This window comes from Melanotaenia boesemani, chromosome 10, assembly GCF_017639745.1.
Source record: "Melanotaenia boesemani isolate fMelBoe1 chromosome 10, fMelBoe1.pri, whole genome shotgun sequence".
NCBI classification, from domain to species: domain Eukaryota; kingdom Metazoa; phylum Chordata; class Actinopteri; order Atheriniformes; family Melanotaeniidae; genus Melanotaenia; species Melanotaenia boesemani.
The window spans coordinates 23,588,947-23,603,319 of NC_055691.1; the positions used below are offsets into that span (position 1 = coordinate 23,588,947).

At 39.4% G+C, this 14,373-nt stretch overlaps 2 protein-coding genes across 3 annotated transcripts; one reads left to right on the top strand and one right to left on the bottom strand.

The window, feature by feature from the left end:
* Positions 1–82: 82 nt before the first annotated feature.
* On the top strand, positions 83–9,427 carry nat10 (N-acetyltransferase 10). Of its 2 annotated transcripts, none has more exons than XM_041997173.1 (29): positions 83–102; positions 805–925; positions 1,037–1,128; positions 1,219–1,390; positions 1,504–1,626; positions 1,698–1,759; positions 1,844–1,958; positions 2,166–2,273; positions 2,425–2,558; positions 2,654–2,747; positions 2,839–2,937; positions 3,031–3,167; positions 3,370–3,494; positions 3,583–3,733; positions 4,869–4,965; positions 5,067–5,183; positions 5,285–5,386; positions 5,473–5,547; positions 5,845–5,961; positions 6,050–6,183; positions 6,278–6,326; positions 6,435–6,531; positions 6,617–6,724; positions 6,805–6,977; positions 7,060–7,179; positions 7,282–7,380; positions 8,745–8,818; positions 8,905–8,985; positions 9,071–9,427. In XM_041997173.1, exons 2-29 carry the CDS (start codon positions 812–814, stop codon positions 9,213–9,215), a joined length of 3,114 nt encoding a protein of 1,037 aa, XP_041853107.1. In that variant the 5' UTR covers positions 83–102; positions 805–811; the 3' UTR covers positions 9,216–9,427. The 2 variants fall into 2 exon arrangements, with proteins under 2 accessions (XP_041853107.1, XP_041853106.1); XM_041997172.1 differs by lacking the exon at positions 83–102 and adding an exon at positions 465–601.
* adal (adenosine deaminase-like) lies at positions 9,410–13,500 on the bottom strand. The gene is made up of 10 exons (XM_041997183.1): positions 13,260–13,500; positions 12,990–13,120; positions 12,544–12,604; positions 12,364–12,451; positions 12,180–12,261; positions 11,949–12,075; positions 11,507–11,587; positions 11,286–11,424; positions 11,100–11,200; positions 9,410–9,755 (listed from the first exon to the last, which is right to left on the bottom strand). The coding sequence occupies exons 1-10, from the start codon at positions 13,470–13,472 to the stop codon at positions 9,564–9,566; spliced, it is 1,215 nt and encodes a 404-aa protein (XP_041853117.1). The 5' UTR covers positions 13,473–13,500; the 3' UTR covers positions 9,410–9,563.
* Between the last annotated feature and the right edge of the window lie 873 nt (positions 13,501–14,373).

Genomic DNA, 14,373 nt, shown 5'->3' on the forward strand with positions numbered 1-14,373 from the left:
GATGAGTGGAGATATTTTAGCCCCACACACAGCAACGATGCGCAGTTTGATGTGTGTGAAGCCAGCAAACATCAGATAATCTACCATAACACAGAAACAGAGGTGATGAGGTGAACTAAAGAGGAGGAGAAGAACAGGTGCTGCTAGGCAGTGGCTAAATTAATCAAAGTGAGCCTTGAGTCTTGCTACCGAGCATGCGACAAAATTTTGGTTGGTTCCACCAAATCTCACTCCAAGGATTATTGAAAAGTTGGCAACCCTACAAAAAAGTCTGTACCATAAAAAGACCTAATTAAAATATATACTACATCATAATTATGTTATATTATTTTATTATATATTACACAAGATATACAGAGATAAACGTATATAACTAAGAGATTCGGGAGAAATTATTTAAATCTGTAACGAGTCCTACAAAAAACTTTTGAAAAATGTCGCAGAGTTTTGACGTCACACATGGGTCCTTCATGAACTGTCTACACGTGAGTGTATCAACAGCGTGATGGCTGGCAAGTAAATTCAGTCATTAGTTGAATTCTTTTGATAATTTTTCAAAAGAAAAAAAATATAATCCCAGCCAATTTAACTCTAATACAAGGTAAGTTTTGCCAATTTTATTCTGCAGTTTTTCGTCCTCGTTTTGTGTTTCTCTGTTGACAGAATAATTAGCATCTTTTGAGGCTATAACTCAGCTCCTGTTTATCTTCATTGACAGTGCCTTGTAGGTAAAACGTAACTGTTGTAGTTCATACTGTGAAACAAATATTTGCTTGTGATATTTCAGATTTCTCTTTGTGGCAGGAAAACTATGGCGACAGTCCGCAAGAAGGTAGACAACCGGATTCGGGTCCAGATAGAGAATGGTGTCGTTTTGCAGCACCGGACCATGTTTGTGGTGGTGGGAGATCGCGGGAGAGATCAGGTAATGCATCATCTCATATCCTCTCGTACTATTAAATTGAAGGTTAATTTCTTAGCAAGTTCGTGTGGATTTCTTTGCTGGAAGCAGCATAACGGTCTGCCTCTGCTCCAGGTTGTGATCCTTCATCATATGCTGTCTAAAGCTGCAGTCAGAGCTCGACCTTCAGTGCTGTGGTGCTACAAAAAAGACCTGGGTTTCAGCAGGTGAGTGTAAACTCCTCTCAGATATTTAGCTGCTATCTGATTAGTTGGGAAATAGGCATAGGTTTCATTGGTTAAATATGTCTAAAACAGCAATCGAAAGAAGCGCATGAGACAGCTGCAGAAGAAGATTAAAACTGGCACACTGAATCTGAATCAGGACGACCCATTTGAGCTTTTCATCGCAGCCACCAACATACGCTACTGTTATTACAATGAGACGCACAAGATCCTGGGAAACACATATGGCATGTGTGTCTTACAGGTGAGGACATATTTGGAAAAAGAAGAAATTACAACTGTAGTTAGATGCCGAGCTTATTTCTAATATCTGAGGTGTTTTCAGTCTTTACTTGTGTTTTTTTAATTGCCCCAAAGGATTTTGAAGCCCTTACTCCAAACCTTTTGGCAAGAACTGTTGAGACAGTTGAAGGAGGGGGTATAGTCGTCATTCTGCTCCGAACAATGAACTCTCTCAAGCAGCTGTACACTATGACCATGGTAAGTCTTGTTCTTTTAAATCCACACTAATTTTAATGCTCAGAGGATCATAGCAACCAGTTTCCCTCCAGGACGTGCACACAAGATACAGGACTGAGGCTCATCAGGATGTAGTTGGCAGGTTCAATGAGAGGTTGGTGTTTTTATACTTTTTATTGGAGCACATTTGGCAAATGAAACAAAAAATAACAATAATTTTATGTGTATATATTTTTAGGTTTATCCTGTCACTTGCATCGTGTAAAAACTGTGTTGTTATTGATGACCAACTAAACATCCTGCCGATCTCCAGCCACATGGCAAACATCAAGCCAGTCCCTCCAAAGACTCAGGTGCCTGCGCTACAGTGGAAACCATTAATTGTTAAACTGATCAGCTACTCAGATATTAATTTACAATAAGTTTGACATACTTAAATTAATTTGAAAATGCTCAAATTCTCTGTGCTCTGTCATTATAGAGTTTATAGTTTGGTATAAGTAGGAGCATGCTAGTTGGCTTGTACTCTCTTCTCTGACGTGTCATCTTCTCCCCTTCAGGAGGATGGTTTGTCTCCCCGAGAGCAAGAGCTGAAGGATCTGAAGGACTCCCTTCAGGACACTCAGCCTGTCGGTGTGTTGGTGGATTCCTGCAGGACCATGGACCAGGTCACAGCTGCTCAAATGCTACAAACATTAGCTGTCCATTAACATTGTACCAGTCAAATTAATACATACTAAATCATATTCAACTTGAACTCTATTCTTCAACAGTGACTCTGACAGCTGATTCATTTTAAAGGTTTGTGTTGTTTTGTAGGCAAAAGCAGTGCTGAAGTTTATTGAAGCAATATCGGAGAAAACGCTGAGGAGCACCGTGGCTCTGACTGCTGCCCGAGGTCGAGGCAAGTCTGCTGCCATGGGGCTGGCTGTTGCTGGGGCTGTGGCTTTTGGGTAAAGACTAGTTTTTAATATCATAAAATACTTAAGGGTTTTGCCTCTTCAGTTGTATGTTAAAGTGATCACTTCTTTTTCCTTCTTTTATTTAGCTACTCCAACATCTTTGTAACCTCACCAAGCCCAGACAACCTTCACACCATGTTTGAATTCATCTTCAAAGGCTTTGATGCACTGCAGTATCAGGTAGACTGTGGTAGCATCGTTCCCTCTTTTTTGTATTTATTTATTCTGTGATAACATAAGTACTTCACTCTTTTGTGTTTTTTATTTTTAGGAGCATCTAGACTATGAAATTATCCAGTCTTTGAATCCAGAGTTCAACAAAGCTGTTGTACGGGTGAATATCTTCAAAGAACATCGTCAGACAATTCAGGTAACAGAGACCAGAACGCTCCTTTATTTTTCTGTTTTTTATTTAAAAAAGAAGTAATAAACTCACGTGACCACGTGTTACTATGGCTATCAGTACATCCACCCTGGTGATGCCGTGAAGCTGGGTCAGGCCGAGCTGCTGATCATCGATGAGGCTGCAGCCATCCCTCTTCCTCTTGTGAAGAACCTGCTGGGTTCTTATCTGGTTTTCATGGCCTCCACTATCAATGGGTCAGTAATAACTATTAAAAGTGACCCTCTTCTTAACCAGCAAGGCCTAAGACAACTAGAAACTAGATTTACTTTTAAGAAGTTGAAGCCAGTGGATTTTTGGTTTTTACTTGCAAAACGTCTCATAAAGGTTAGTTATTTAAAAAGCGCCTTCGCTGATTTTACTGTTTATTTGTTATCTCTGTTTTCTTGATCTCTGCAGGTATGAAGGCACCGGACGCTCTCTTTCCCTCAAACTGATTCAGCAGTTGAGGCAGCAGAGTGCAGAGAGTCAGCAGAACATGTCTGCAGAAAACAGAAGCACCAACACCGCCAGACTAACAGCAGGTAGGCTCCTCAGCCTTTTTTTTTCTTCTTTTAAATGCAGTCTTAGTTTGGATTTGTCTTCTTATTCTGTTCCTGTGTCCATCCACAGCTCGCACTCTTCACGAAGTCTCTTTGCACGAGTCTATTCGATACGCTCCGGGTGACCCGATGGAGAGGTGGCTGAATGAGCTGCTCTGTCTCGACTGTCTTAATATTCCCAGACTCATTTCTGGCTGCCCACTTCCACAGACCTGTGATCTGTATCCTTCATTTTCTTCTATTTTAATTTGGTGCTGTTTTCTTAAACATGAGTTTTTCTTCATCCTTCAGAAAGAGGGCATTTGTATGTAAAGGCTTAGTAACAACACAAAATTGCAGTTACTTAAAAAAAAATGTTTTTAAGTAACTGCATAATCTCATTCAGTACGGCACATTAAAATGCTTGGTTTCAAATAAATTCCGTCTAAGTTAAGCCTGCAAGATATGAGGAAACCTGGTGAAATTTGGCTTGATAAGATAAGTTACACTTACATAAACAAGTACTTCAACATTAATACAGATGTAATCCCAGGTCTCTGAATGAGAGCTAAGCATTTGACTTTTGCACCTCTGCATGCTGGTTTGTTGTAAACATGCTCCAATGCAGAAGTAAGTGGAATACAGCTCTCATTTAAATGTTTATGCAATATAGTGATAAAGATCTTGTGCATGTTGATATTGTGATAACTTTTCATAAATGACACAAAATACAGAACTTAGGTTGAAAAATTTTTATTACCTTTCAGGAAATGCAACATCTGGCTGTTTATCGTTTTCCCTTTTAGTAGTAAAAAATGTCTAAGTTCCCAGTTGTTTTCAAATTCAGCCCAAGTCTGGAAAGTGCAGCTATCCTTTCCTGACAGTTACATTCTCATAAGCACTTTACAGCACTAGGGTGCTGATACATGCTTTTACTTCTAGTAGAATAGATTACCATAAGGCCCTGACCTCCGGTCCTCCCAAAAAGTGTGTTGCAAAACTACAGCATCTTCAGAACTCAGCAGCACGTGTTCTGACGAGGACCAGAGGGCGGGAACACATCACACCAGTTTTAAAACCACTGCATTTGCTCCCCGTGCGTTTAATTCGGTTATTTATAAATATCTTAATGGTCCTGGGCCTTATTTATCTGAACTACTTTTAAATTATGAGCCCTTGAGAAAGAGTTGGTGTGGATTTTTTTTATTACTGTTTTATATTCTTTTTATTTGCAAACAGTTTTTTGTGTGCATTTAGTTATGTAAAGCACTTTTATGCAACTTATGTATGAAAAAGTGCTTTATACATAAACTTTTATTTGATTTGATTGTCATAAACGCAGCGATGCAAGTTGTGTTCTTAGCGCGCTCCGTCCAGATATTATGTGAACAGAGACACGCTGTTCTGTTACCACAAAGCATCTGAGGCTTTTCTGCAAAGGCTGATGGCTCTCTATGTGGCTTCGCATTACAAGGTGAGATTTATTTTCTTACCATTGCTGAGAATAATATCACATGAGATACAAGATTGATGTTGTGTGTTCTTTGTTTGCTGACTTGTTTTGTCTGGCTCTAGAATTCCCCAAATGACCTGCAGATGTTGTCCGATGCTCCAGCTCACCACCTCTTCTGCCTCCTGCCACCTGTTCCCCCCACACAGAACTCGCTACCAGAGGTCCTCGCTGTGGTGCAGGTAGTGTTTGCACACATGAAAATTTCATTTATTTTTGTGACAAACCAGAATTTTATTGTGATTTTTGCATGTGTTTTTTTTTTTTTCTTTTGGTCTTTTAGGTGTGTCTAGAAGGAGAAATATCAAGGCAGTCCATCCTCAACAGTCTGTCAAGAGGGAAGAAGGCCTCAGGCGACCTCATTCCCTGGACTGTGTCAGAGCAGGTACACACTGGTCACAAAGCTTTTTACAAAACCGTCATAGCTCCTGTTTCCACAGTGAAATGTTGAATCTTTGCTCTTCATCTCAGTTTCAAGATCCAGAGTTTGGCAGCCTGTCTGGAGGCAGAGTGGTGCGAATCGCTGTCAATCCAGATTACCAAGGGGTAAGAGCTTGCAAAGACTTTGTGGTGTTTGTTTTCATTCATCTGGCTGTAGAGTAGTTGTCTCCACTGAGGACTGTGTTCCCTAAGGAAATCACTAGGAAATCACTGTCCCTTCAGTTCTTAAAACAACTTCTGTGTGTGTGTTCTTGGTTCTTGGCTTGACCTTTTTATCTCAGATTAGTGCCAGAGAGGAGTTTATCCCTGGGGAAGATTCTAGACATTAGTTTTGAGAAATAAAAGTAGCTGAAACTGCTTGTGGAAGAGCACTGTTCATAACTTTATCAACCTGTCTAACAGATGGGCTACGGCTCCAGAGCTCTTCAGTTGTTGCAGATGTACTACGAGGGCAAGTTTCCCACCATGGATGAGAGCACACACTCAAATCACACCAAAATCACTTCTGTCAGCAGTGAAGTAAGACAAATTGTTTTCAGAACATCTGAGGTACATTATTTTCTGGCAGATTAAAGATGCATGTTTGACAGAACCTTTGTTTGTTCAGGCTGTGAGTCTGCTGGAGGAGGTCATCACGCCACGTAAAGAGCTTCCTCCTCTGCTGCTAAAGCTCAGTGAGAGGCGGGCGGAGCGACTGGACTATTTAGGAGTTTCCTATGGCCTCACTGCACAGCTGCTCAAGTCAGTTGAATATTGGGGGGAAAAAGGAGGGAAGTGCTTGTGAATCATTTCTGCATATTTAAAGGTTTTTAAAAAAAACTTTACAAATCTGCAGGTTCTGGAAGAAAGCAGGTTACACTCCAGTCTACTTAAGACAGACACCGGTAAGTTAAATGAATTTATCATTTTGTTTGTGTCTTTGTGTTGCATTGCCATAAAACTCTTATTATTGAAGTGTACGATTTTTTTTTTTTTTTTTTTAATTAATCCAGAATGACCTGACAGGAGAAAACTCTTGTGTGATGCTGAAAAAGCTTAACACAGACGACGCCCCAGAGCAGAGTCAGTGGCTGGCTGCCTTCTGGAAAGGTGAATTTGGCTGCACTTTCTGAGGAGCACTGGATTGTGTTATCCCACTGCTGTTCCTAAATAGATGTTTTTTTTCCCCTCTCAGATTTCCGTCGGCGCTTCCTTGCTCTGCTTTCTTACCAGTTCAGCAGTTTTCATCCAAGCCTGGCGCTCACTATTTTGCAGAATAAGAAGTCCAAGGAGGAGACCACCAGTAAGACTCTTCTAACTTTATATCTCAAATTTCTGCAGCATGTAAGCACACCTGATCTGACTCACCTTTTATCTCAACAGCTCTCAGCAGCTCTGAGCTGGCCATGTATTTTTCCCCATACGATCTCAAACGTCTGGAGTTGTATTCAAGGAGCATGGTGGACTACCACCTTGTCATGGACCTCATCCCAACGGTGGCACGCATGTTCTTCCTGAAACAGCTTGGTGACGTCTCCCTCTCAGCAGCTCAGTGTGTAGGTTTCCCCTGAAGTTTCTATCCCTTTTATCACTAATTATTATGTCCCAGATACTGATGGGCTGACTGTTGTTCTCCAGGCGTTACTGCTGGGAATTGGATTGCAGCACAAATCTGTCGACGAGCTAGAAAAGGAAATTGATCTCCCAAGTTCGCAGCTCATGGGCCTCTTCAATCGGCTCATCCGTAAATTTGTGCAAGTCAGTGGACACTATAAAAAAGTCCAATATAAACTTGTTATACCTTTGCCATGTAAAGAGCTATAATAACTGAAGTGCTTTGTCATTTTCATCCTGTTCTAGGTGTTCACCAACATCCAAGAAAAAGCTATTGAAGCACAGATGACAGCAACTAAAGATGTTACCATGGAGCCAGCTGTCAGGAGCCTTAATGAAGATCTGGTATGGAAACCCATTTACCTGATAAGAAGAAAAATTGTAAATGTCTGAGAGAGTCCACCTCCACACCAACAACATTACGGATCAATTTATTGAGTCTGTTGGTGTCAGCCTTCAGTCCGCTGCCTGAGCACACAACAGTATAAAGAAGGGCACTGGCCACCACAGACTCATAAAATATCCTGAGCATTCTCTGGCAGATGTTGAAGGACCTCAGCTGCCTCAGAAAGTAGAGACGGCTCTGGCCCTTCATGTAGATGGCATCAGTGTTTTTAGTGAAGTCCAGCTTATTGTCAGTGACCACTCCAAGATATTTGTAGTCCTCCACAGTGTCCACATTCACACCACCAATGGAAATGGGGGTCACTGGTGGTCTTGACCTCCGCATGTCTACGACTAGATTTGTTTTTGCCACACTGAGCTGCAGATGGTTCTGCTCGCTCCACGTGACAAAGTTGGCCACCACAGTTGTCTTTCTCATCATCCTGATGAAGTCGAGCATTGGGGATTGGGAATCGGTGCATGTTTTGTAACATTGACATCATATCCTCCAGCTGTGCTGCTACACTGTCCTCACATATCACAGACGGTAGAGGTTTCAAACCTATCCAACTTGGTACCTGGTTTCAGACATGATCAGTTTCATGGAGGCTAATCCCTGGTTTCGTGGAGATGAAAGGGTGGATTGCTAAAATACTTCAGTGGTTTTACTGCAGTTCGGCGTCGTGGGGGACAGCCCCTCAGTAGCTGGTTCCGGTGAAGGATGTGTTACTTGTGAGATATGTGGAGACTGAGGAGTAAGAGGGAGGGAAAGAGATGTGAGTGGCTGGTAAATGGAGTCTAACAGCAGCAGAGGGACCTTTGAGGAAAGATCAGTAGCCACGGATTCTGCTGATGAGTTACAACCAACAATGCTGTAGCGTTCAATCTGCCCTCACTTACATATTAGAGGAAGATGAAGTGAAGCTAGTCAGACATTTTTCTTTTATAGAAGTTGGTCCTCTTATCTCATCACACTCGATTCCTCCACTCGACTCCTCTTCATGTCTTAGTCTCCCACCAGACATGCTAGTAGAGCCAGTGAGGATTGTCACCTGGCAAATATTGTTAAAAGTAGCTCATTTAGCATTTAAAAAATGCTGACTCATCACCTCTAAAGAGAGGACAATTTTCTGTGATTGCATCTTCAATACAAGTCAGTCTTCTCCTTTTTCTTCAAGACACAAGCTGAAGCTCTAACTGTTTCAATATTTCTGACATTTTTTGGTCTAAGCATCTAAGAAAAATCTATGATTAAAGAGGAACATGTCTTTCAGACTCACATTTTAATGTATATGATAATCAAACTACATTTTGTCCTTTTACAGAATGAAGCTGCTAAAGAGTTTGAGGAGAGACACAAGCAGGATCTAGAGAAAGTAAAGGAAATGGATCTGGAAGAGTAAGTACGAGGCTGGAAAGGTGGACTAATTTTTTCTTTTTTAATCAGTGATGTTTACTTGTTATGATTTTCTTTTGTGTTTTCAGGTACAAGATTCGGGGAGATGATGAGGAGTGGGACCAGGTGCTGAAGAAGGCGGGGAACACGGCTGTTGTCAGCATCAAAAGGTGCAGTGGCATCCATGATGCACAAGAAAAATAACCATGTTTGTAATAGAAAGTGTTTCTTATTATTTTTACTTATTATCAACAGTGACAAGAAGAGGAAATGGGAAGGAGGAACTGCAATAGCGAGCAATGGGGCTCCTCAGCACGGAAAACAGAAAAAGAAGGACATGCAACACGGAAAATTCAAGAAGAACAAGGACAAGCATGGAAAATTTGGAAAGAAGGCGTGACAGTAAAGAGTGCTGTCGTACAGGACTGTATGATTTTTCTTGGACTTGCTTGCAGACACTGAAATATGTCAATAAGAAAAAATTTTTTTTTTGTTTTGCTTTTTTCCTGCTTCTCAGTATGTGATGCATCACAATAAGTTGATTCCTGTTATTTTATAATGTCAACAGAAAATAATACACTTTAGCTCAAGATATTAAATAAGTATCTTTTACTTCTGTCAGACAGTTCACTGTATTTTTACAGTTTCTTTGTAGATTGATCATTTCCATAAATGATTTGTAAAAGTTAAGTGGTTTTTTAAACCAAAACCCGAGGTATATGATCGGCTTTAAGCCTTGCTGCACAGATCAGTTAAACACCTGAAGATGTAAATCATTCCACCGCTGTCTGAGCCGCTGTTTCACAGCTTCTCCTGCAAAGATACAGTCTATGGCCTGCTGAGAAAGCTTCCACATGTCCTTATGGGTGAGACCAAAAGTGGATGCAGCCAGCTGATATTCCTGAGACAAGTCTGTACAAAAAACTCCTTTATCGTCAGTCTGCAACATGACAAAGAACAACAATCGTTAGTTTATTTTTGTTTCCGTTTTCCAAAAGATGAGCATTTTATAACACCTTTATCACAAAGACCTGTTTGATGGTGAAATCTGTCAGTTTGGTTCAGACTATTAACTGGATACAGGCTATAAACTGGGTTCAAGTTTAGTTTAATGCTGCTTTTAATGGACACCTAATGGCAGCAAATTAAACCTTCAAACCTGGAGGCAGCAATATATTGTGTTTCAAATGCACAGAAGATAACTCATTTGTTTAAGCACAATGAACCCAATGACAGATATCCTGGATTTGTAAAACCAAGTGATTTCCAAGCTTGACTGATGCTGTAGGTGCTTTTAATCACATTAACATGTGTCTTTGCTTCCCAGAGCTCAACTTGGAGAAAAAGGATAGAGGGTCTGAAATCAGGGGTCTGAATAGAGGGTCTCTGTGTAGTGATGAGTGCTACATGTTTAATTTATTCATTAATCCTCAGTGATGAAGACTCAAATAGCCTTCTAGCCAAGAAATTCTCCTGACTGCCTAAAATAATTGCAAATATCTGAGCAGCAGTCATGATTAGAGAAATGGCAAGGACAGGATTTGTGTGCCTCCTTTAATATCTCCTTTGCTATAGGAGAAGCTAGACTTCTGTTTAGGAATGGAAAGGAGAAAATTCAGTCCCACAATTCTTTGTGCTTACAACTTTAAAGAAAATTATTTTTATACAATCTGAAATTCAAAGTGTAATTCATGTAAATAAAAAAGAAATCAAGGAGAGTGAGCAGTTTGTGACTAAGGCTAAATTATATATTAAAAATAAAAAAGGCAATGAGGAACAACTTGATAAAACCTTTTTTTAGAGATGAATCTATTGTGCCAACAGCTGGCAGATTCTCATTGCAGTGTGGATGTTTTCTTAAGTCCTTACAAATGTTCTACCTTTATTCCCTAAACCTCATGATGCCTCGTAACAGGGTTAAAGAAAAGTTCGGAGAAAAAGACAATAGTAGTTTTTGAGGTTACATCTGGTGCATTTAATTTAATTTCTAGGTCTCAGTATGAGAGATTAGGAAGTATTAAGTTAATAAAAAAACACACCCTTTGTCAGGTTATTTAAACTTTTAGCAATTCCAACTGGAATCGACTAAATCCAACGTTTCCCATTTAACAATACAAACCAAAATCAAAAGTCACAACTGAGTATTAAACTTAAATATTTTTGGGAGCTACAGCCCGAATCATGACCAGCAAATAAGCTGACTTTAGCTGAGACATACACAGGATTACACAGTACGATGGAAATATGGCTAAAGTGGTAGTTGTAGTAATGAAAAGAAACTTACACAAAGGACACATGGATGTCCCAACTGGTACCAGTATTTGAAGTGATGTTTGGAGTAATGCGGCACAGTTTGCCCTTTAACATTTGATGTTAAGCAAAGCTCTACATGGAAATAAAGAACAAGAAATTGGATTTGTCAGCTTAGGACCATCCACATATAATTTTTTTTGGTTTTGTTCAGGCTTACCCAGTGGTATAATGTTTTTCACCACTTTATCCACAAGGCTTTGAGAGCCTCCCACTTCAGGGTGTAGGAAGGTTCCATGACCGATCCTGTCCGGAGGAAGATTCAACAGCAGGTCTGACTCCTCCTGCTGTGATGGAACCTGAAACCATGATTTCAGTAATAAGTTTGATCTTTCACATAATGGGCTTAAGTTTGAATAATAACATTAAAACTGGCTATACTTCGGAAAGATGCAGTGACAACTTCAGTCCACAGTTTCTGGCCCTCTCTAAGGCAGGAAGAAAGTATTTCCCATGGCCCACCTTCAAACAAAAGCTGGGTTAATATAAAAATATGGGATAACATTTTGTAAATTAACAACAAAAAAGTCAAATTTCCATCTTGATAGTTCACATGCCTGATATATTTTAAGTCTGGAGACAAAAATTAATATAATTCTTAAAAAACCCCCCCAAAAAAAAACATGTAAAAATCTTGAAAGCAACGGGATTCAAGCAGAACAACACACAAGTGTTTTGCATTCAAACTGAGCACTAAGTTTTGCACTTCAGTCTAAAAGGAATGTAGCTAAGCTACTAAAGCGAAGCGCTAGCAGCAAAATACTTAAATGGCCAGTTACATCTATTTTATATTTTCATATGAACCTCAAACTTATTTACAAACCGTTGGATCTCCACTGAGGTCAATTCCCACCACTAAACCATCAGAGGACAGCATAAACTCCTCTGCCAGTTTCACTGTCTCCATGGCAACCTCAGTCCCATTCCTGCGGTCGATGGCCACCAGAAACCTTTAAAGACAACGTTTCCTGTCATTCACTACTGCTGCCAATGATAACGTTGCTGCTTCATAGTAGTGATAAATTACACTTGGTTTTCAGTGACGTATATATACCTGACATCAATGTCCACTCCTTCATTTTTACACTGCTGAATGGCTTTGATGACAGTCTCAATATAGCTCTTTTTTGTTAACCCTACAGAAAAGATGAGAAATCTGTGAGCCTAATCAGGCGGTGGAACAATCTTGACTTTTAACCATCCAATTAAAATATCCAGCTCCATATTGCTGTTCTCACCTGTATCGTTCTCTTCTCTCGGCGTACTTCTGAGCTCTAAGTATCTAACACCATCAGCTGCAAACTCCTTGATAACATCTGTAGCCACCTAAGTAGAAAATGAAAATATCTGTTGTAGCTATTTTTGGAAACTTTTTTTAAAGAAAAAAAGCCATGTGTTTATCCTGAGTTGGTTCTCACCATCAGGATATCTTCCTCCGTGTCCACCAATTTATGGATTACCTTAAACACTTCAAAACATCTGCAGACATGCAAGCCAGTGACAGTGAATGGTTTTTAAAGCAGTTATATTTAAAAATCAAATACTGTAAACAAATGCAATGAAAACAAGTAATCGGTTAGATTTAATCAGGGTTGAGCCAGATTACTTTTATATGAAGTTATGTAGCTTTATGACGTTTTTGTTTTCAATTAATAATGAAAATGAATTAAAGCATTAAAATTTATACTAAAAATCAGTCAAAACCATAAAACAATTTGTTCTACATATAGTTTTTTTTCTCCTACTCTCCTCAAACATCTCAAACCATTTTCATGAAAAGTGTATTTTGTGGATTCAGGTCGATGTGCATAAATGTCCAGTTGACTTTATGTGTAATATGACACTGAATGAATAACAGACGCACTCATCCAGAGTCCTCCGCTGGCCCTTGCCTATGGCTGTCATGCTGTGCTCGATGTTGAGATGCGGTTTCCTACTGATGAGCTTCTCGATGGTTTGAAAGCTGACTGAGCCGTTGAGGTGCGCGTGAAGCTCCTGTTGACAGCAAAACGCTGACGTTAGCATAAAGTAACATATAGCTAAAAACAAACATGAACAGCAGTTACTCCTCATTAACTTCCTCAAATTAATTTTCTTCTAAATATTTATCACTAATGTCACAATGTTTACTTACCACCTTTGGCAGCTCCCGATAAAAGAAGGCATCATTATCCATCACAAAGTAAAACACAACCTCAGCTGGTCTGCGGGGGTCCTCAGTAATGTTCTGAATACAACCTGTTGTGTTCAGTCTACATTTTCCCAGAGCACCACCTCGTGCAACAAAGAAATATTCCCCTGCTTCTTTGGTGCATGAAGTTCCGCTACTAAAGCAGCGAGTCTTCATTAACTTTTTATTTATGGTAACATGTAAAACGAAAAATGCAAATTAACTAAGACAAGCAAAATATGCTATTAAAAGAAACAGAATTAATATTTTAATTAGCGGGCATAGACCATGTGTATGGGGGAACAAGTCTAGAGCATATAAGGAAAATGTAGCGCATGCCGACTACAAGAGAGCTTAAAAAAGCGGTGGGGATCTAAAGATTAGGAAATGATTATTACAGCTAAAATGGCTATCTGTCGTAAGAAGTCAAATAAAATTAATAAAAGTTAATAGCCAATGTTATTTTTAATCAACACTTGTTTACCTAAGATGTTCCTGCATTGTATGGCTTTTGTCACTGTTACAACACGAGATAACGAGGGAAAACTTGCTTTGAGCCAAACCAGGCCTTTAATCGGCATTTCTTCAGCATTATTGGCTATCAAGGTTTGCACAATCCTGGTGGTATTATGAATTTTACACCCTCTTCGTAAACTGTAAACACTTTGGACAGGAAAATATTTTCACCCACATAGGCAAATGGAAAGATTATGCCTTGTGAATGCTGCATTATGATCAATAACACAGTGATGTAGAACAAATTAGGGCTGGTTGATATGAACCTAATTCTATATTTCAATATTTTTACCTGAATCATGATATATGATATATATCTTGATAGAACTTTTATTTCAAGTAATCAAAGAGACAGTTTTAATTTATAGCCTTTTGTGCTTAATGCACTTTTTTTGAGGATCAGCAGCACATGTGCATTTAAACAGCTGATTGAAATTAAAGTAGCTGTATATTAAATAAAAATGCTCTTAAAATAAAATGAAAGAAAAATTCATTTAATGACTATAACAACAACAAAAAAAAAAGTTGTGCAAAATGTAAAAAGAAAATAAACTTTTAACTC